General features: G+C 34.6%; 3 protein-coding genes across 3 annotated transcripts; 2 read left to right on the top strand and 1 right to left on the bottom strand.

Annotated features, from left to right (window-relative positions):
- The first annotated feature begins 2,459 nt into the window (after window positions 1-2,459).
- Window positions 2,460-6,609, top strand: LOC121132015 (prostaglandin reductase 1). Its single transcript, XM_040727444.2, has 3 exons — window positions 2,460-3,304; window positions 5,037-5,334; window positions 5,984-6,609. The coding sequence occupies exons 1-3, from the start codon at window positions 3,050-3,052 to the stop codon at window positions 6,460-6,462; spliced, it is 1,032 nt and encodes a 343-aa protein (XP_040583378.1). The 5' UTR covers window positions 2,460-3,049; the 3' UTR covers window positions 6,463-6,609.
- Window positions 6,610-7,672: 1,063 nt separating this feature from the next.
- On the top strand, window positions 7,673-16,729 carry LOC121132012 (endoribonuclease Dcr-1). The gene is given in 8 exon segments (XM_040727442.2): window positions 7,673-8,164; window positions 9,826-10,772; window positions 10,840-11,113; window positions 11,116-11,410; window positions 11,412-13,003; window positions 13,006-13,655; window positions 13,714-15,492; window positions 15,495-16,729. Coding segments are annotated over 8 exon segments (6,795 nt in total). The 5' UTR covers window positions 7,673-7,767; the 3' UTR covers window positions 16,356-16,729.
- On the bottom strand, window positions 16,715-20,478 carry LOC121132013 (transmembrane protein 65). Its single transcript, XM_040727443.2, has 2 exons — window positions 18,338-20,478; window positions 16,715-18,270 (listed from the first exon to the last, which is right to left on the bottom strand). Exon 1 carries the CDS (start codon window positions 20,326-20,328, stop codon window positions 19,783-19,785), a length of 546 nt encoding a protein of 181 aa, XP_040583377.1. The 5' UTR covers window positions 20,329-20,478; the 3' UTR covers window positions 16,715-18,270; window positions 18,338-19,782.
- Between the last annotated feature and the right edge of the window lie 208 nt (window positions 20,479-20,686).

Genomic DNA, 20,686 nt, shown 5'->3' with positions numbered 1-20,686 from the left:
GCGTCAACAACTGCATTTGTTTTACCTAGGAGATGTACGATTCTAAATTTCCACAAGAGAGTCAGTTGTTTTAGTCGGAATGGTCGCATATTCAAAATTTAATCTCAATTTTGATCTCCCAACAACTTAGCAAGTGGCTTGTGGCCTGACAGCACCAACAATTCATTACAACCTTAAAGTATCTGGTTTGCTTCAATGACCAGGCCACCACTAGCATTTATCCCTCTACAGGTGCATATAGTTTTTCCGTCTCGGATAAGAAACGTGAACCAACAAAGGTCACCATCCGGCTGTCATCACAACATTCGGGAAGCTCAGAGTTTCTTACACAATGCTTCTGACTTCTGAACAAGACCTCCGCAAGACCAATCTGTCCTAAGGCACATAAGTTTACTTGGATCAAATATTTGAACTCCTTCTTTAATTTTTTTTATAACTAGATTTTTTGCCTTTTCAAAAGCCTCGTTTAGTACACTGTTCCAAACAAACATCATCATCCAACCTTAATGGGATACTTGGTTAATAAGTCCAAACCATGATCGAATATCAGTTATAGGTTTATTAATACGACTACATTGTTATTTTTTAGATCAAAATATTTTTATGATATATATGACTAAGCACTATATACAATATACGCTGTAACTGTTTTTCAGATATACATACAGATAAACTCTGATGAGATGAAACTCTAATAAGATGTTCCATTAATTTTTGATATGATTCATTGGTCAGAAGTGCAATCTTTTTAATCAAAATTTTGAGCTTATTACTCTTGCAAAATACGATTCCTCTTTTCTGTATCAAAATTTATGATGAATATAGATCTTATTTTCTAATATTATATTTATTACGTCTTCCAGGTCCATTTGCTAATTTTGAGAGGATATCTGTAGCCTAAAAAAATCCCATTGTTCAAAAAATTAATTCTCCACATTTTTTCCAAAAAAATTCAATATTATGAGAATAACTGTGGATTTTTAAATTTAATTATTAATTTTTTTCCCCTCAAAAATTTAATTATTAATTTTTTTCCTCTCAAAAATTTAATTTTTTTTCAAAAAAATTGAAATTTTTGGAAATAACTTTAGATTTTTGAAATTATTTTTCAAAAAAATTCAATATTATGAGAATAACTGTGGATTTTTAAATTTAATTTTTAATTTTTTCCCCTCAAAATTTAATTTTTTTTACAAAAAAATTCAAATTTTTGCAAATAACTTTAGATTTCTGAAATTATTTTCCCAAAAATTTTAATTTAGTGATTATTTGTGAAAAAAATCATAAAAACCAAACCCCTTTCCCAAAAAAAAGAAATAGATAGATAAATATGTAATCATTTAGACGTCCTTGAAATCTATTGATAGATACATTGTTTACAAATACTACTATTAATAAGTTTAATCCTTCCTAAAAAATTCTGCCATTATCTCAAGAAAGACAAAAAAAAAAAAATTATTAATTTTAAGAGTGAAATACCTCCTTAAAAAGATATACTAATTCATCCACAAGGATGTCATTTTTCAAATGAAAAATCTAGGTTTAGAAATTAAATAAAAATATGTGCTCTTTCATATTTTTTATTTATTTTTGTTCATTAATTAAAAGGCAGTCGTTGTATTAACATCTCCCTCTTAAATAAGAATTATCTCCCATCTTTGGTGTAAATTGTTTTAAAAATGCACTATAAAATAAATATATATGAATTTAAATATAATTATTATATTTTCCCAAACTAATGCAATTATAAATGCAGAAAATTTCTCCCTTTATAACAGTAATTCATTTCTCTTCACTAAAATAATATAACAGACAGCTGATATAAACAAATTCAGTAATACCGTTAGTTAGAGAGTAAGTATCAGGTGTATTAAAAAGAAACCCATCATTTTTAATAGATATTTCTTCCAATAATGTTTACCTCCTTGGCAATTAAAAGATTACTAACATGACGGTCGTACTCGATGATTTACAGTATTTTATTTACATTTTTGACAATTGGCAAGGACTACTCCGATACTGATCCTCAATTTTACTCTGAGTCCAACAAGGAAGTACAAATATAGCTCCCTAACAAATCCTCAAGGTTACTCTGTGTCTTTTATGAGCACAAACGAATGTTCAATCCAGTTGCGTATGCATCAATGATAGCTTCTTGTATGTATTGGATGCGGAAGTTCCCTCCTCAGGGATTAACCAATAACAGTAGTGATGGGAAGATTAAAAAAAAAATCCTGATGCAGATTCCGATACAATTTTATTTAAAATTCCCAATACCAATTCTTTAATATTTTATATAAAAGTTAAAAAATATCATTTTGCTATCAGGGGCGTCCACAAATTAAATATTATTTTCTCCAATGACAATAGAAGTACAAGGTTGTACCACAACGCGTGCACGACTTCCACCACGCTTTTAATATTGACGTCATAGTAGATGAGGGCTTGCGTGTTTTGTCAGATTCTGTTTTTCTTCCTCAGCAGTCGGTACAATATATCAAATTGAAAATTCTAGTAATTGTGACGTCATAGATTATGAGTGGTTGCGTGATTTGTCAAAATCTGCCTATCTTGACCAACAGTAAGGTACAATAAATGAAATTGAAAATTCTAATAAGCCCGATTACACGAGGGTCTACCTTGTATTTCTATAAGTATTAGTATTTTTATTAACCTTATGTAGCTATACAGTAGCTATGTACAAATATTGATCACGTGGTCTTCTTTTCGTAACTTTGTTATAAGCTTTGCCTCTCCGTATTCAATCGCAAAGTGACGATTAAAAATGATTAAATAATTATATAACATATATAGCTTTCTTTTCTTAAAAGTAAGTAAGTTTCAAAAAATAAATAGAAAGCAATTCTGTGGAAAGCTTTTTTTAGCACCTGTGTTTCTATCATGTATCTACTTGTGCATTGTGTGCACGTAGCTGATTCAATTGGGCAGTTTCACGATGAATAATATCACAAAATTAAAGTAGAAACTGTACTCGGTGAATGGAAGATACAACAATAGTTATATTCTACATATATATATTGTCTGAAAAATGCCCTTGAATAAAATATGGGTTCTGAAGAAGAAACTCGTGTCCGGGAGTCCACAAGAGGAACATTTCCTTCTCAATGATGAGCAAACCCTGGATCTAAGAAAGGGTGAAATCCTATGTCGTACTCTTTTTCTTTCTGTTGATCCCATTACGAGGCTCTATATGACGTACGCAATGGATCCTGGGGATCCATTCCCTGGCCGTCAAATCGCAAGAGTTGTGGAGAGTAGACACAAGGACTTTCCTAGGGGCAAAGTACGTATATTTTTCTCTATTGAAGTTATTCCCAACCTTTTTTTAAGTCCAGAGCATTTTTTATATTTTATGCAGGACCAGGGTGAGCCCCCAACAAAAACAGTTGAGTTCCTTAATTATAGGGCCGAACTTTTCCGTTAGTCATTACTTTCTTTCCATTGATGGAGTTTCTTACATTTCTTTATGATCACGCCTATGAGCAATGTGCCATTGGTCAATGAATTCTTTTTCAGATCTATAGCTGAGAGACTACCGTAAATACTTAAGGTAAAGTTCAAAACTATTATTAGGGATGCCATTTTTGTCAAGAAAAAAGGAGTGCAAGGAGAAAGTGTGAGCAAAGACTTGTTGTATTACTGAATTAAGACCCTTGTTACTATCAGCTGATTGGTATATGAAATGTAATGTAGCAAAATCCCAAAGAGAAAAAATTTATACGGAAAAAGTTCCGTCTGCAAAAATGTTCTGTGCCAAATTACCGGTCAAATGTTACGGCATATAAAATTTGCTAGACCAATGTTTTTAATATTATATGCTGTGTATATGTAAAATAGAGTTTGTGTGTGTGTGTCCTTTATTGGTGCGCACACCATTGAACCTAGGTGGCTTAATCTTTGCATGGGTGCCTCTTTTGAACCTGGCCAGTATAAGATGGGGGTCCCATTTAGGAAGGGTCATATAAGGGGCCTTATTCTATGCCCAAAATACAAAAACTATTTTTAAGAGCTCAAAGATACTAGATAGGAGGTTGAGTTATTGAATTAAAAAGTGATAGGCGTCTCATAAACGAATAAGTACGTTTTCTAAATTCATTCAAAATCTAAAAAGTTATGGACAGTTGTAGTTTCAATTTTTTTCAGGTGCAAAAAAAAGGATTTCCAATGGAATATTGGATTCGTAGATAAAAAAAGTTTGTAGAAATTTGTCCGGAAATTCGTTTGAAAATAAATATCACAAATAAAAATTGATATTTAATCAAATGTACGTCATTTTCTGAATAATTCTCTTTTATTCACAAGCTCCAATTTTCAATTCTTAATAAGAAAAGCCACAAAACTATGCATTGTGGACATAAAATTCAAAACTATAACATTGTAAGACTGTATTTTTTTCCGGCACATTTTAATAAATAATTTTTGCAATATTTGCAAAATGAATCAGTCACGAGGGTGATTTTTTCGCCGACATTATTCTCTATAACTTTTTTAGTTTTGCAAGTACGAAAATAATCTTGGTAGCTTTGTGTTTCTCTTTACAATACCAATAAATGCTATTCACTACTTTTTTGCAACTTTCTTCGCGAATTTGGATTTGCAAACTTTTGGACAAAAATAAAAGATGGACTTCTCATCTATAAATTTTTTTCATGCAATCTTATTTAAAGTTTATAACTAAAAAACAATTTCAATTCATAATAATACATTTCATAATATATACAGGCGCTATATTATAATGCCCACCCGCACCGAAGGGGTCAAACCATCAAGGACAAATGACATTGACCATTGTCAATGTGATTTCCACTCCCTCCTTGTCACGAGCAACGCCGGGTAACCCTTTGGTAGTATATTTATATAATATCTCGTGCTCGGAAATAATCCTTCTACAGCTCTAAGCTTAGAGGACAAAGGCTCCAACCATATGTGGAATATGAATTTTATACTGGCGGGGGGCACTGCTCTAGTTAACTTGTTTTTATAATTCAACTTATCATTTTAATATTATTTCTTAGTTAATTTGTGGATCTCTAGGATGGCAAGCATATTCTGTGATTCAACCTGATGTTGTTCAAGACATGTGTGGTCATAAAATCCCTCTTGTTGCGGATTTGCCCTCACAGTTGGAACATACAAAGTTGCCAAAAACTGCTGCTTTAGGTATTTTGGGTATTCCTGGCGTGACTGCTTACATTAGTTTAATCCATGCTTGTAAGGTCAGTGGTGGGGAAACAGTGGTCATATCTTCCGCGGCTGGACAAATCGGCCACATAATTGGACAAATAGCTAAAATATTGGGATGTCGTGTTGTTGGTAATCACCATTCATTCCTTATTACCAGGGCCTGATTTTTTTCAAATGACCTTTTTCAAGGTGTTTATTAGAAAATAATATATTTTGTTAGTTGCAACTCGTATATACATGGAAATTGTACAATTAGCAATTTCTTTGTCTTAAAATGCGTTATTTAATTATAAAAATGGTCATTCAAATTCAAGGACGTATGCAGGGAGTGGGCTGGAGGACCTTTAGCCCCCACCCCAAATTATGTAATTTTTTTTATGATTAGCTGAGGATTTTTGTATTTATTTTCAAAAAAAAAAAATTCCGAAAAATATATAAAATATTAATTTTTTTCGGAAAAAGATTTTCAAAAGTTTATAGCTATTCAAAGAAATTTAAACTTTTTGGGAAAAAAAGTTAAAAAATTGAATTAAATTTTTTGGAAAAAAAGTTGAAAAATTAAATTAATTTTTTGAAAAAAAATCAAATATTATACGTTCTAGTATAAAGAAGAATCCCTTAATTTGAACAGGCTACAGCCCCTCCACCCCACACTCTGTAGACGCCCCCGATAACTGGAGGGACTGAGACACTTTCCTCTGTCCTCACTCCCTCTGGTGATTGCAAGGTTTCCATTGCACCTTACATGCTTTTATCATCTCTTTTTCTTCATCTCTAGGCTATACGGGTAATTCAGACAAGGCTTCCTGGCTTAAGACAGAACTTGGAATAGATAATGTATTCAACTATAAAACACAAGAGGTTGAGACTACTCTAAAAATTGGAGCTCCTTATGGTGTAGACATATTCATTGACTCTGTCGGGGGTGCCTTTCACAGCAAAATCATTGACAAAATGAATTTAAGAGGAAGGATATGTATCCTCGGCTCCTTGAGCATGTATGATACCCCTTGTCAAGTTCCGTCAGTACCTGCCATGGACATGGATGTTGCTCTAAAGGAATTGACCATTATGGGCTTCAATATTTATCGCTATTGGGATAAAGTATCTGAGGCCCTTGATCAACTGACTGATTGGTGTGAAGAGGGTCAGTTACAAGTCCATGAGGAAATGGTCGAGGGGATAGAAAACGTGCCCAATGCATTTATAGATCAATTGGGTGGGAAATATCATGGGAAACTCATCGTGAGGATTTAAATAATGAACAAGGATTAACGGCCTTGCCGTGTGCATTTAATCCACTGAAATATAATCAGTTATGTTATATAGTTGTGATATATGATATTATCTTGAGTTATTGAATGAAAACTAAATGTAAATATAAACGCACTCAAGCCACCTGTATTTATGTCAGTAGGCAGCACATATTTAACATTTTCCTTTGTTGCTTCATAGATATTGAAGGGGGTATTAATCTAGAATTCTATGGATTAAATTGTTGAATTTTGCCGATATGATGAAATGAATAATGACAAAGGTTATAATGGACTAATAGTATACAAAATCACGCAACCTTATCATACATTTAATGGTTTGTAAGACTTTTGACAGAATTACGCTTGGTTGGAATATAACACCTTACAAATTATAACTCTTTTTCTACAAAAATTCTGATTAATTATTATATTTCTTAATAAATTCAATTGAGTCTTATGTGCAAGAAAATTTACGGTAATCATTTGATAAACTTTACAATATTATCTGAATAATACAAAATAGCAAATTAATATGTAAAACATGGGACTAGATCGAAATCACTGACGTCATAAATTCCATTTTAATTGAAGGAGACGCTATTTTGGGGGCTCAAAGTTGATCTTTTTGTTACATAAAATGTACAAATTTCCAATAAATCTACATAAAACTTAATCAAAAAAATAAATGAATTGATTATTACTTGATGCCAATAATAAATAGTGATATTTGAATATAATCAAGGTAATGTATACTGAAAATCTCTATATGATTACTAAAATGTTACAAATATTATTTTTGATCAATCAGGGACGAGAAAAGAAGGACAGTTTGAGAAAAATATCTTATTCTTTCCATTGTAATAGTTCATTGTTATATACAATATGGAAATAAGATAGTATAACGCTGTAATAACATGTTATTAATACATTTTAACGTCAGATTGAGATATATAATAAAACTAGGTAATAGAGCGATAGTTTTTTGATAGACAGTATGATTAAAGTCCTTTTATTTATTTATCCTATTTAGACATCTAATAGTTCATTATTTTCTATCCTTAATATGTATGAAAAACAAGAGTGTTTAGTGTAACTTAGTTATTTAAGCTCTTAAAATGGCCGACGCCCCCCCATATTAAGTGAAGGTTGCGTGTGTCTATAAATATTTCCCTAAAGGTATACAAAGACTCTTCGACTGACGTCATAAAAGCAATGCTGTGTTATTAAATGCATCTAAAGAGCCGTGGTCTTTCGAATACTTGATTGAGACTCTTTCTACTCCTTTTGTATCTGAAACAAGGCTCTGATGTCTACCGGTGGGGGTTGTTGGGTAGCGGAGGCTGTCCCATCAGCTTCTTTTACCCCTCAGGAACATTCCGTGGAGCTTCTCCGCGTTATTTTCTCCCAAAATACGACTCCCGTCCTCGTTAATCCATCTGAAAAGCCTTTTTTGGTTCTCTCACTGATTCGTGACTATGCTGGTCCATCCATCCGTCACGCCAATGCCCGAGCCGTTCTCTCCCTTCCCACTGAGACGCAGATTCAGCCATGGAGAGAGTTTCTGGAGAGAAGCACGAACTTCAAGTCTGGAATCACGGTTCTTACTCATGAGGAGCTCCTGGAATATGAGGACATTGAGAACATTGCTCTTCTTATTTTGGATGCGGCTCACGTCTTGAACAGGCACAATTCCTTCTTTAAAGGTCATTTCTTTGCGCCCTTTGTACACACTCTTTCAGGGGGGGTCCGTTGGATCTTTTTTTCGGGTGGGCTTGGTTTTTGGCCTTTTTTCCCAATAGAAAAGCCAAAAACCAATTTTGAAAATCTCTTGTCATTCATAAAAAATTATTTTTTTAGAAATTTAACATTTGAAAATCCACAGCTGTTCACAAAAAATTAATTTTTTTGAAAAAAATATTCTTAAATTAAATTTAAAACACTAAATTTTTTTGAAAAAAAAAAAAATTTATAAAATTTAATTTCCAAAATTAATTCAAAAAAAAAAAAAAATTCTATAATTGATAGCTATTCAGAAGAAATTAAATGTCTTGGAAAAAAAAAAATTCCAAAATTTAATTTCTAATACTAAATTTTTTGGAAAAAAAATTCTTAAAGTGACAACTATTCTCAAGAACTTAAATTTCAAATATTAATTTTTTATTCTCTGCTTCATAATTTTCCCGAGATACCTTTTTTTTAAGAAAATAAATCTTAAAATAAAAAAAAATTACCCCTAATTTTGCGTAAAATTTTTTCATCCTGACCAAAATTATTTATAGTAAAAAGCATAAACTTCTTCATTTGGGGAGGGGGATACAGCCCCTGCGGAGACCCCTGTCTTTAGTAACTAAGATAATGTGTGGTGCATCCAGATGTAAACACTATTTAACAACAAGCAAGATAATCCCAATTTAATAATATTAAGTATAGTCTAGAACCTTTATTTGGTTTAAAAGACTTAATTTGGCCCCGACATCTCCCCTTTCAACCATAACATTTATCAATGTCTCTTTACTTGATATGACGAAGAATTTTGGCTACTTTAAGTACAATTTGTGGGCTAAGATGTAAGAGTATTTTTTGACGAACATTCGTAGAAGAATACAAGTGTGTTGGTAAATGATTGTTGTTCAAGATTGTTTTTGTGTTGACGGCTCACATGTTATCTTTTGTTTCTTTAATTATTATCAGAGATTTGAACATTAGAATAACCAAGGAGTCATTTGTCACCCGTTTTGAAGTTGATTTATTATCTGTAATAGCTTCATAGTTGGAGAAGGCTTTCTCGTGTAGTTTCTTAATTCTATTAGCTTAGTAGGGTATAAAAATGACTCATAAACTATTAACAACGCACCCCCCTAAAACTACCAAAGGGTAATTCTAGTAGCTTAGTAACATTTGAAAATAACACATTCATGAAATATTAAGAACACACCCCAAAAATTACTAAAGGGCCATTCTTTTATGAAGTAAAATGCCTTCAATACTGTATGAATATTCTTTTCTACATAATGTATTTCATTTCATTAATACGAATAGACTAAGCTATTAATTTATTTTCCCATTTTGAAATGTTAACTGGAATATCTTGTCGTCAACTTTGTTTTTATGATTGGTATACTTAATTACTTTCTCCTAAAATGTCTCTGGATAGATCGCAAAGAGTTTCAGCCGAAAGAGTCTTGAAATTCCTGCAAAGTTTATCTGAATATCAGTTAAAATACTATTTGTTATCAAATATAATGTTTTATTGTTTAGGGTTTACAAAATGACCCTTTGGTAGTAGGTGACCGGTTCTTAGTTCGAGTTTTAAATCCTCTTAATTAATTTATAATGGTATCTTTATTTTCTTAATCATTACCAGAGATGTACCCAAAGATCAAAGCCCGTATCAACTCTCGCATTATCACACTCACAGCATTTCTTTTCAATGGAGACAAAACACTTGGATCCCTGGACAAAAGGCTTTCTAAACTCGAAAATACCTTTGGTAACAGAATTGAAACTTCGTGTGAAGTTCTAACTACTCTTAGATACGTTTCGAAACCCCGCTTTGGCGTCCTGACTTTTATCCAATCAAAGGAGCCAAATGAGGTTGAAAGTCAAATTGAGAATAGTATACAAGGCTTCATCAACTTTTTGAAGAATCATCGTTTTTCCCTGGAGGAGACTTATGGGGAAGACTTTGAGGATATCATTCAGGAAATCCCGGATCCTTCCAAACTTCCTCTCAAATTAATAGATGACTTCCTCAACATCCTCCGCACTTGTGGTGTTTGGTGTGCAGAAAGAGCAGCTCTTCTCCTCACCATCAAAATTGACAAGCTCAAAACACGAGAAAAATATGAGAGACATTATCTGCTCTTGAGTGTTCTGTATACAGAAATGCTCAAAATATGCAAAATCTGTGACGATGCCTTTGCTGACTTGACTGATAGGGAAAAAATGACAAAATATTCCAAACCAAAACTTCTTCGCCTCATGAGCGTACTTCTTCAGTATAAACCCGAGCACATTACAGATCATTCAGAAGATCCAAAAGAGAAAGAATCTAAAGATGAGTCCAGCACTAAAGAAGAGGAAAAGAAAGTTAATGCTCCTCCTGTGAATACTCAATCACATAATCCTCATCATAGATATAGGTCCAAGAGAAAAATCTATTACAGTTACGACGATCCAAATGCTCTCTGTGGAGTTGTCTTTGTGCAGGATAAATTTATCGCAAAGATTTTGTATCATTACTTAAAGGAGTATAGTAAAAGTGACAATAAATTCTCATTCCTGACTCCCCAGTACGCCATTACTTTAAAAGTGAGTACATTAATAATTTAGTTATACCAATTTATTCATTTAATTGTGACTTCCACTCTTGATTTAGCCGGAGGAAGAAGCGGAAGAAACAGATGAGGGCCTACTCAATCATCGAAAGCAAGAAGAAGGTCTCCGACGATTCAGAATGAGAGAATGTAATATTCTAATAAGCAATTCATTGCTCGAAGTTGGAATTGATGGTGTACGATGCAATTTAGTCCTTGCTTTTGACGCTCCAGACTCCTTTCACACATATGCTCATTACAAAGTCAAAGCAAAGTCATCCGTATCATGGTTTCTTTCCTTGTGCCAAGAAGATAAACTTGAATCATATTTGAACTCCTCAAGGAGTATCATAGTATCGAGAAATCTCTTGTTGATCGATGTCAATATAAAGACCCATCTGTCGAAGAGCGTTATCTATCAGATGCTAATGACCACATCATTACTCCCTTTATTCCTAAGAATTTATACTATCCCACATGCTATCTTAAGAATTCTATACTTCTTCTCAATCGCTACTGTGCAAAACTTCCATCAGATACGTTTACGCGTCTCACTCCTCTAGCTGGGATTTTAAAGACTGAGGGTGGGGGTTACATTTGTGGTATACAACTTCCCATCAATTGTCCATTAAAAAAAAATAATAATAGGATTAGTCATGCCTAATGAAACTCTTGCTAAGCGAGCTGCTGCATATGCAGCTATTCTTGAGCTTCACAAAATAGGAGAATTAGATCCCTTCATGAATCCTGTGGGTAAAGATGGAACTGGTCATGCAGCCTATCTCAATAACCGCTTTCTTAAACATAGAAATTATCATGGGAATCGAACATACAAAAAGGGTTCCTCCTCAAATTCCGACAATAACTCTAAAGAAGCACTCACTGAAAAGGTTCTGAATAATAATAATAGCAAAGAGGAATCCTCTGGTGAAACTTTTATCAAAATTGAATCAGAGTCCAAGGATGGTCATTTGCATGGAGAGGAAATTGATGCTCAAACACCCTCAAATATTGAGGAATCCTCTTCTGAAACGTTTATCAAAGGTGAAATAGAATCCAAGGATGATCTTTCACTTGGAGATGGAGTTGATGCTCAAAGTCCTTCAAATATGGAGGAATTACCCATTATAATAATGGAAGATATGATTGTTCAGTCCCAAGAAATCAAGGAGGAGGAACAATTTGAGAAAGTCGAAAATGAATCAGAGTCCAAGGATGTTCATTCGCATAGAGATGAAATTGACGCTGAAAGTGATTCAAATATTGACGAATTGTCCATTCTAATGGAAAATGTGAGCATTCAATTCCAAGATAGCAATGCCATGGAGGAGGAAAAAGTTGAAAAGGTCAGTCAATCAAATGAAGATGGGATCAAAGCCCCAAAGGAGGAAGTTTGTAAAATATCCGAATCCAAGGATGCTTTACTATCTACTGAAAGTAAGGATCTTGAAGGGGTTTTAGGGGAAGAGAGTATTGAGGTGTCTTCTGAAGCGTGTGTAGCTGCTAATGACAAATTCGAGTCGAAGGATATTATGGAGAATGCTTCTGATGAGAAAAAAGACGTAGATGCAGAACAAAATAACAACCCAGTTACAGAATCAAATACAACTGTAAATGACAAATCTGAATCTAAGGATGTCGCAGATAATGCTCAAAGTGTTGACAACACTAAAACACTTCCTTCAGGTCCCCATTTCGATCCTCCTCGTCCTGGTACAACTAAACGTCGTCAATATTACTACAAAAAGGTGGCAGGCTGTCTCAAGCCAAAGAATAATGATCCTTCCCCGATCTCTTTTCGTTTGTATCATCTCAATATGGAGCTCTCTTGTCCCATACCAGATGATCAAAATACTAGGGGACGTAAAATTTACCCTCCCGAAAATTCAGTTCAAGGATTTGGTTTCTTGGTGAGGGGTGGGAATTCAATTCCTCCAATTTGTCCTTTTCCAATTTATACTCGATCTGGTGAAGTACTTGTGGAAATTAAGGAAAAAAAGGACTCCATATTACTGACTGAGGAAGAGTATGAGCTAATCATTTGTTTCCATCGCTACACTTTTTCAAAAGTTCTTAGATTAGAAAAATATCCTATGCAATTTACACCAGATAAAAGTCGCAACTCAATATTGATATTACCTATGGTAAAATCCACTGAACAAGAGTCTGAACTCGGTTTTATCATTGATTGGGATTTCCTTCGTCGCATCAAAGAAGAAAATGAAAAAAAATGAGCGTAGTTTCGGACGAAGATAGAACAGATTATACCTTTGATAAAGAAGACTATTTAGATGCTGTCATTATGCCTTGGTATCGTAATCAGGATCAACCTCAATACTTTTATGTGGCTGAGATATGTGAACATCTCAATCCAACTTCGGATTTTCCCGGTCAAGGATTCGAAACTTTTTCCAAGTATTATCAAACGAAATATAACATTACAATACAAAATCTGGAGCAACCTCTATTAGATGTAGATCATACATCTCATAGACTTAATTTCTTAACTCCCAGATACGTAAATAGAAAGGGTGTTGCGCTCCCTACATCATCCGAAGAAACGAAAAGAAATAAAAGAGAAAATTTGGAACAAAAACAAATTCTTGTACCTGAATTATGTCAAATTCATCCCTTCCCTGCTAGCCTATGGAGACAAACCGTCTCATTGCCTTGTATATTGTATCGAATTAATGGGCTTCTCATTGCAGATGATTTGAGGAGCCTCATTGCCCGTGAAATGTCATTTGGGAAGCCCGAATTGGACTCAGATTTTGTTTGGCCTCCTCTTAACTTCGGTTGGACGCTGGCTGACGTCTTAAAAAACAGAGACAACGCTCTTGCATTAAATACCCAAGATAATCCGAAGAAGAATCGACGTGTAAGTATTCTTATTAACTCATTAATTTTGAGTGTCTTTATTTCTATGTTTCTTGTAGATCGTCAATTCCACTACGCATGTCATTATCACTGAGGCTCTGTCCCCAGTATCGGATACTCCTGCAATCGAAGAAATATTTGATGACGAAGAGGACGAGGGTGGATCATCTAAAGGAGACGGAGATGATTTAACTCGTTTGAGTGATAGGATAATGAATAAGATGAATGAGGAGGATAACAAACGTAAACAACGCCAACTTGAGATTGGTACTTGGAGTAATGATCTGATCGAAAATGTAGGAAAACAAAGTAAAAGTATTCGTTCTTCTTCTATTGGAGGAAAATTCCTTCGTTTTCAAGACGAATTCGATGAAGAGGATTTGGAGCTTTTGGATCCAAATATGGCTTTGCCTGATAATCTAACGCTTCTGAGCAATGAACTCCTTCCAAAGACACTAGAAACAGAAGGTGGCTCCAAGGATTGGGGTACTGGAATTGAACAAAAAATATTTAGAGTAGGATCACCAACATTTTTTTCAAATCCTAACATAAATATACCTGGAATGATGGATGATTTGGACGGTTTATCATGCTCAGATTCCGATGATGATGAGGATTTTTATGAAAACTTAGATAGTTATCGAAGAAAAGCTTTGGACTTTAATAATCCAAATTCTTCAGTCACACAAGATGGTAGTGTTAGAATTGAGTTTCGTGGTGAAAATATGGCAGAAGCCATCGAAGATGAACACGAAGAAAATTTAAGAGTTGAGTCGTTGGCACGTAATTTGGAAGAGGAAGCAAAGATGCTGAGTGAAGTACCATGGCCAGAGGAACAAAATGAAGAAGCAGAAGATGAGGAAAAAGACATTGAGGATCAAAAGTCGGAAAATGAAATGGACTCGATTGAGCTTGAAGTCATTGTTCTTAAAGAAAAGGACACTTTCAATAGGTATGGATTTCCAGAGAAGCAATCTTGTGTTGAATATCAAAAACTGGAATACGATCCAGAAAAAAACGCTGTTATGGATGAGAAGGAGGTGGTTGAGACTTTCATGAAGGATTTTAATATTAATAACATGGATATTATGGTGCCCATTGACTATCCCAAAGATGAATGTGAATTCACAGGAGTCCTTCCGAGAGATTCTGACGAGGAAATGAGCTTCAGTTTTGATCATCAACCTGAATTAGTGTCTCATCCTGGACCAAGTCCCAGCATCATTCTTCAAGGGTTGACCATGTCTAACAGTAATGATGCCATTAACCTTGAAAGATTAGAGACAATAGGGGATTCATTCTTGAAATACGCAATCACTTCCTACCTGTTCAATGTTTACGATACTGTTCATGAGGGTCGTTTGAGTCATTTACGATCCAAACAGGTTTCTAATTTAAATTTGTTTAAACTGGGTAGAAAGAAGAAGCTCGGAGAATGTATGATTGCGACAAAGTTTGAGCCACACGATAATTGGCTTCCGCCCTCCTATCACGTTCAACCAGAGTTAGAGCAGGCATTAATAGAGTCTGGTGTGCCTGCGAATTTATGGAACATGGCTGAGTTACCGTCCGCAGATTTTGGACGCATGACGACCAAGGAAATTGTTGAGCTTATTCAAGAAAAAAGTCGGACGGCTCAACAGCCTGGGAAATCTTCTACAGAGTCAGTCCAAGACATGCCTTCCTTTGTTCCTTACAATCTCCTGACGCAGCATAGTATTCCAGATAAAAGTATTGCTGATTGTGTCGAAGCTTTAATTGGAGCATATTTAATATCATGTGGACAACGTGGGGCTTTGCTATTTATGACTTGGCTGGGCCTAAAAGTCATTCCCCAGAAAAAAATGAGGGACGTTCTATTTCTTCCTCACAAAAAGTAGAACATCTTCCTCATATCGAAAGACAATTGAACTTTTTCCTCAGTGGATATGAGGAATTCGAAGAGCTTATAGGTTATAAGTTCAAGGATAAGACCTACCTTCTACAATCATTTTCTCATGCATCCTTTTATCCTAACCGTATTACCGACTGTTATCAGAGGCTAGAATTCTTGGGAGATGCTATTCTTGACTACCTTATAACTCGCCATCTCTATGAGGATCCAAGACAACATAGTCCTGGCGCATTAACTGATCTTAGATCCGCACTCGTCAATAACACTATTTTTGCATTTCTTGCAGTCAAGTTTCAATTTCACAAGTATTTCAAGCATTTCTCACCTGGACTCCAAACCGTCATTGATCGATTTGTCAAATTGCAAGTTCAAAATGAATTCAAAGTATTCGATGAGTTTTATTTGATAGAAGAGGATGATGATTCCGAAGAGGCCGAGGACATTGAAGTTCCCAAAGCGTTAGGAGACATTTTTGAATCAGTGGCAGGAGCTATTTTCCTTGATAGCGGGCTCAGTTTAGATGCAGTATGGTGTATTTACTTCCGAATGATGCAGACTGAAATTGAGCAATTCAGCTCAAATGTACCCAAGTCTCCCATTCGGGAGCTCTTGGAACTAGAGCCGGAAACTGCAAAGTTTGGTAAACCTGAAAAACTGGCGGATGGAAAACGGGTTAGAGTAAGTGTTGAAGTTTTTGGTAAAGGAACATTTAAGGGAATAGGACGGAATTATCGTATAGCTAAATGTACCGCAGCTAAATGTGCCTTGAGAGCCTTGAAGAAGTCATCACATTCTCATCACAAGTGAGGAGTGGAGGATAGCCTAAATAACTTTCCCATGTTGTTAATACCCCAAAATGTTTCTCATTATTATTATTATCTAACTAATTACAAAAGTAATTAATTATCATAATTATACTCTTTCATTATTGTTTAAGGAAAAAATAAGTCTGTTACAAACGTTAAACTATTATTTCAATGGAAGTGTTTTGATATTTTTTGGTATATAATTCTCTCTAAAGGAACTGATATTATGTAATTAAATGAAGATAATTAATCAATAGTTACTTAGTTAGAGTAGCGTTGAAATTATGTATGCCTACAGTCGTAAAATTCATGTCACGCAAATAAATAGAACAAAAAAAAGAAAAAAGAATAAAAGATGAATTGTTTAAATTAAAATGTATTTTCTTTCTCTCAAAATTTGAATGACTAAAATCACAAAAATATTTATGAAATTTTTTAACAACAAAATATGAATGTACCTATATTATATATATGTAAGAAAAATTGGCAATGAACAAGGGTTATAGTAACAACAACGCAATTATGAGGGAAAAAGGGTTCAATGATGAGAGGCAATCGCCAATCAGACTAACAAGGATCGATAACATAACTATAATGGATAAAGTATTATTTTATTCGGTTTGGAGTAAGGTAAAACCAGTGAAGAGATAATAATTTGGAAAATTCTTTTTCATCCAGCCCAAAATGGCTATCCGAAATAATCAGATTCAAGTCCCATTCCTCTTCCTTAATTCTATTCATAATCCTTGTTATATCTGACGTCTTAATGTCAAAGGATTTGAGATTGCCAAAGGTATGTAGGTTTGGTAGTCCTTCAATCACAAGATCAACACTCTCACGGTTGAGCTCAGGGGCTCGGAATAGAATTAGAGTCTCTAATTGACATAGCATACCGCACCAAATTTCTAATTCTGATGTGCTTAGATCACTGACCTCTAATACTTTGAGACTCGAAAGAATCCGAGTGTTTCTTATCAAAAAACCTAAACAATGTTTTGAAAATCCCGAACAGGAGATCTCTAATTCTTTGAGTCGAGGAAAGTAGCAAGTCTTTATAGAGTCAGAGGATATTTCTCGAAGTTTGGTATTGCTCACAACAGGATTTTCATTCTGAATAATAAGATAAATCAAGTTTTGACATTGAAGTGCAATATCCCCCAAGTCGATTCCTCTGCATTGTATTTTAAGTCCTTTTAACTGATGTCCTATTACATTAAAGCAGGCGTTCACGTCATCAACTACAATGTTCTCAAGTGTTAAATATTCTAATCGCTTCCAATTGCAAAATACACCTGCGTGAAGTCTCCTCAAGCTATTGCTCCCTAGAAACATTGTATTTAGCTGAGGACAACAATTCCCAATGGTTTGTAACTTTTGATCTGAGGGACCTCGATAAAATATTTCTGTGAATTTCGTACTAAATCGTTCATCATAGCCAAACACTTGTTTTAACCCAGCTGAGGCAAAAACTAAATATCCGAGAGAGTAAACATTGGGACAACACTCAATGATAACAGAGGCTCCGTCTCCTTTGACTCTCGTGTTCTCGAGTCTGAGTTTTCGTAAGGATTGACAAATTGGGAGTCTATTTAGTTCGTACAAGGGGTTTTGATTACTTCATAAAAGTTTTTCTCAGGTAAAGGAATTGCAAAGGCGAGGATCTGTGATGATGATGATGGCCAGCAACGGGAAGAGACTGTGGAGGAGATGTTTCTGAGGGATCCGGTATGGGTTTGTCAAAATGAGGATGAGGAAAAGCTCTTTGGCATTTACGATGAGATCCAACTGTTTTTCACGATCCCAACATTCTGTAAATATTTGCTCCGGATCTTCAAATAGAAGACATATCACCCCAAAATCTGTAACAATATCAGCCCCTGCAATATCGAGCTCCATGAGGCTTGGGCAGGACTGACCTATAAGGAAAAACATTAAAGATGGGTAAATGCTTGGAAAAAAAGAGTTTTAGAGTCATTATAATACCAATTAAATTTAAACATAGATTAGTAGGAACATTCCTCTTGAGCGTCAAATACTTGAGATATGTTCCTTGTACAATGATGGTGTTGAGGGAATTGCTGTAACAGAGTTCTTTTGGAATGACTAATTTCTCGAGATTTTGACATTTCTCGCCAATGAGCTTCCACAAACACCGTGCAACTTCCTCAATCCTATCATTCTCGGGCCAATCTTTGTTAATACTAAAGTCAAGAACTGTAGTTTCATCATTAAGAAACAGTTCAAGGAGTCGAAATGCAGGGGAGTCTCCGATAGTGCTTGTCTCTTTGTGCGTTTATACCATTATTCCGCAGAGGGGAAGGGAAGTTATTGGTTAGAAGTCCATTTTCAGAGCATACGTGATGAAGGGACTGTATGACAAGGTCCACCATTTTCTTTAGAACCATATCCCTTAAAACTCCACGTAGTCGACTTAACTCACACTCTAAAGACTGAAAAAGAGAGTCCACGGGTCGGCAATACGTCTTTAAAAGGATGGACTTGTCTTTAAAGAAGCTTAAATAGAACAATAGATTCATTTCATCTGACAGGTAGTCATAGTATACTCTAAGACATTGATCCTCCAAGCTTTTTGGAGCTCTTTCCAGAACTTTGGGCATACTATCTGAAACAATCATTTAAAAAAAAAAAAAGATCAGAATAAAATTATATCTTTTTTAGTATAAATATGAATTATTATGAATGGTGTTTCAAAAAATTATATATTTCCATATATAACAGGTAATATTACATCAATGACATTGATGAAAAGACTTCAAAAATATTAACTATATAATTAATATTAAATATATAACTTCATCATCCAGACTAAATATGTGTTAGTTTTAGGGAGGGCATATTATGGTTATGTAAATTGGTGTAGGATTGTCTTTTTGTATCATATAAAATATAAATCTTACACAGAGGTATATAAATAATTAAAGACAGTAATTATAATTAATAAAATATCTAATTGTGGAGCACTCATGCGATCAATATAATTACATCATTTATAGAATCTTTGGTTAAATGGAGGGGATTAAAAAGTATATAATATTTATGTATAATTGTGAGGGATTCTTCGTTCCAATTTTGATAGAAATATCGAATGTATCTCCATACTTATACTGATAATATATAATATAAAGGTATGTAAAATTAAATATTGTTCAGAGGTATAATATGAAATCATTCATATAATATATAAGTGTTCGATTTTAATACTTCTGGGTACAATTTCAGCTGCTGCGTTCAATAAAAAAGCTATTAGTATAATAATGATTAGTTCATATGAATAAAATAGTATTAGACTCCTCCAATTTATAATTGTCACGAATATATCTTTGGAGTTATGACTTTTACGAAAGAAAAAAACGAAATGTTTATGTGTATTTGGCAGATAATGAAGTGATGGAAAAGCGTTCAAGAGTTTATTCCCCCTCGATCGTCTCCTTTGATTTTCTATCATCGATAAACAAAAGAGGAAACATTCCAAGGAGACATCCAATAATGACACCCACAGTTCGTCCAAAAGTGGACGCAACACGAAATGGTTTAGAATGAAGCTGCTCTGAGGATAACTTTGGAGGACCACCCGAGAAGCGAAGCGTAAACCGCTCAACATACCACGCAGACCCCATACCAAAGACATCAGACAGCGTGTTGCCCAACGCGGCGGCTGCCATGGTACTAATGCAGAAACTCGCTCCGATTGTCCATTCAATGGACTCTCCTGCAACGATCATAACAGCGTTGTCCAAGAATCCAAAGCCCACAAAGGGAAGTCCGGAGTATAAGCAATGTAAGCGGACTAATTCTTTTTGAGGAACGACATCTTGAGAAGAGGATTCCTCAGACTTTTCTAAGGCGTTCATTAATTCCTTGCGATCCGATGAGGATAGATCTTTGACGAAGGAAGAGGCCTGCGTTGGAGTCCATAGTTGTCGGATAAAGATACGAGATCGGAGGGATAACATATTACAGCGTTGTTAGTTTATAAATACTAGGGGGAGAGAGTCGAAACGATTCTCCGCGCTCCAACTAGTTTGTGATATATTTAGCCTTAATATCAAAAAAATTATTTTATGTATCTACTATTTTGACAAGCTTCCTAATGACGTCATCGTTACTCTAAATACAATATATATTATTTTATTGTACTTCCAATATATTATTATTCCAGCCCTTTATCCTACATGTGTGGCCCGTCCGCACAAAAGCAAGCTATATATTTTTTTTTTTTTTTACAAATTTGAGTGGCGATTGAATTTCCAGGGGGGTTGAGCGAATACTCGTCATAACTCAAAAAGTACAAATACTCTCACCCTAAATGTT

The sequence above is a fragment of the Lepeophtheirus salmonis genome, chromosome 1 (assembly GCF_016086655.4).
Source record: "Lepeophtheirus salmonis chromosome 1, UVic_Lsal_1.4, whole genome shotgun sequence".
In the NCBI taxonomy this organism is placed as follows: domain Eukaryota; kingdom Metazoa; phylum Arthropoda; class Copepoda; order Siphonostomatoida; family Caligidae; genus Lepeophtheirus; species Lepeophtheirus salmonis.
The sequence above is the reverse complement of the archived record's forward strand: the minus strand, read 5'-3'. Positions and strand labels throughout refer to the sequence as shown.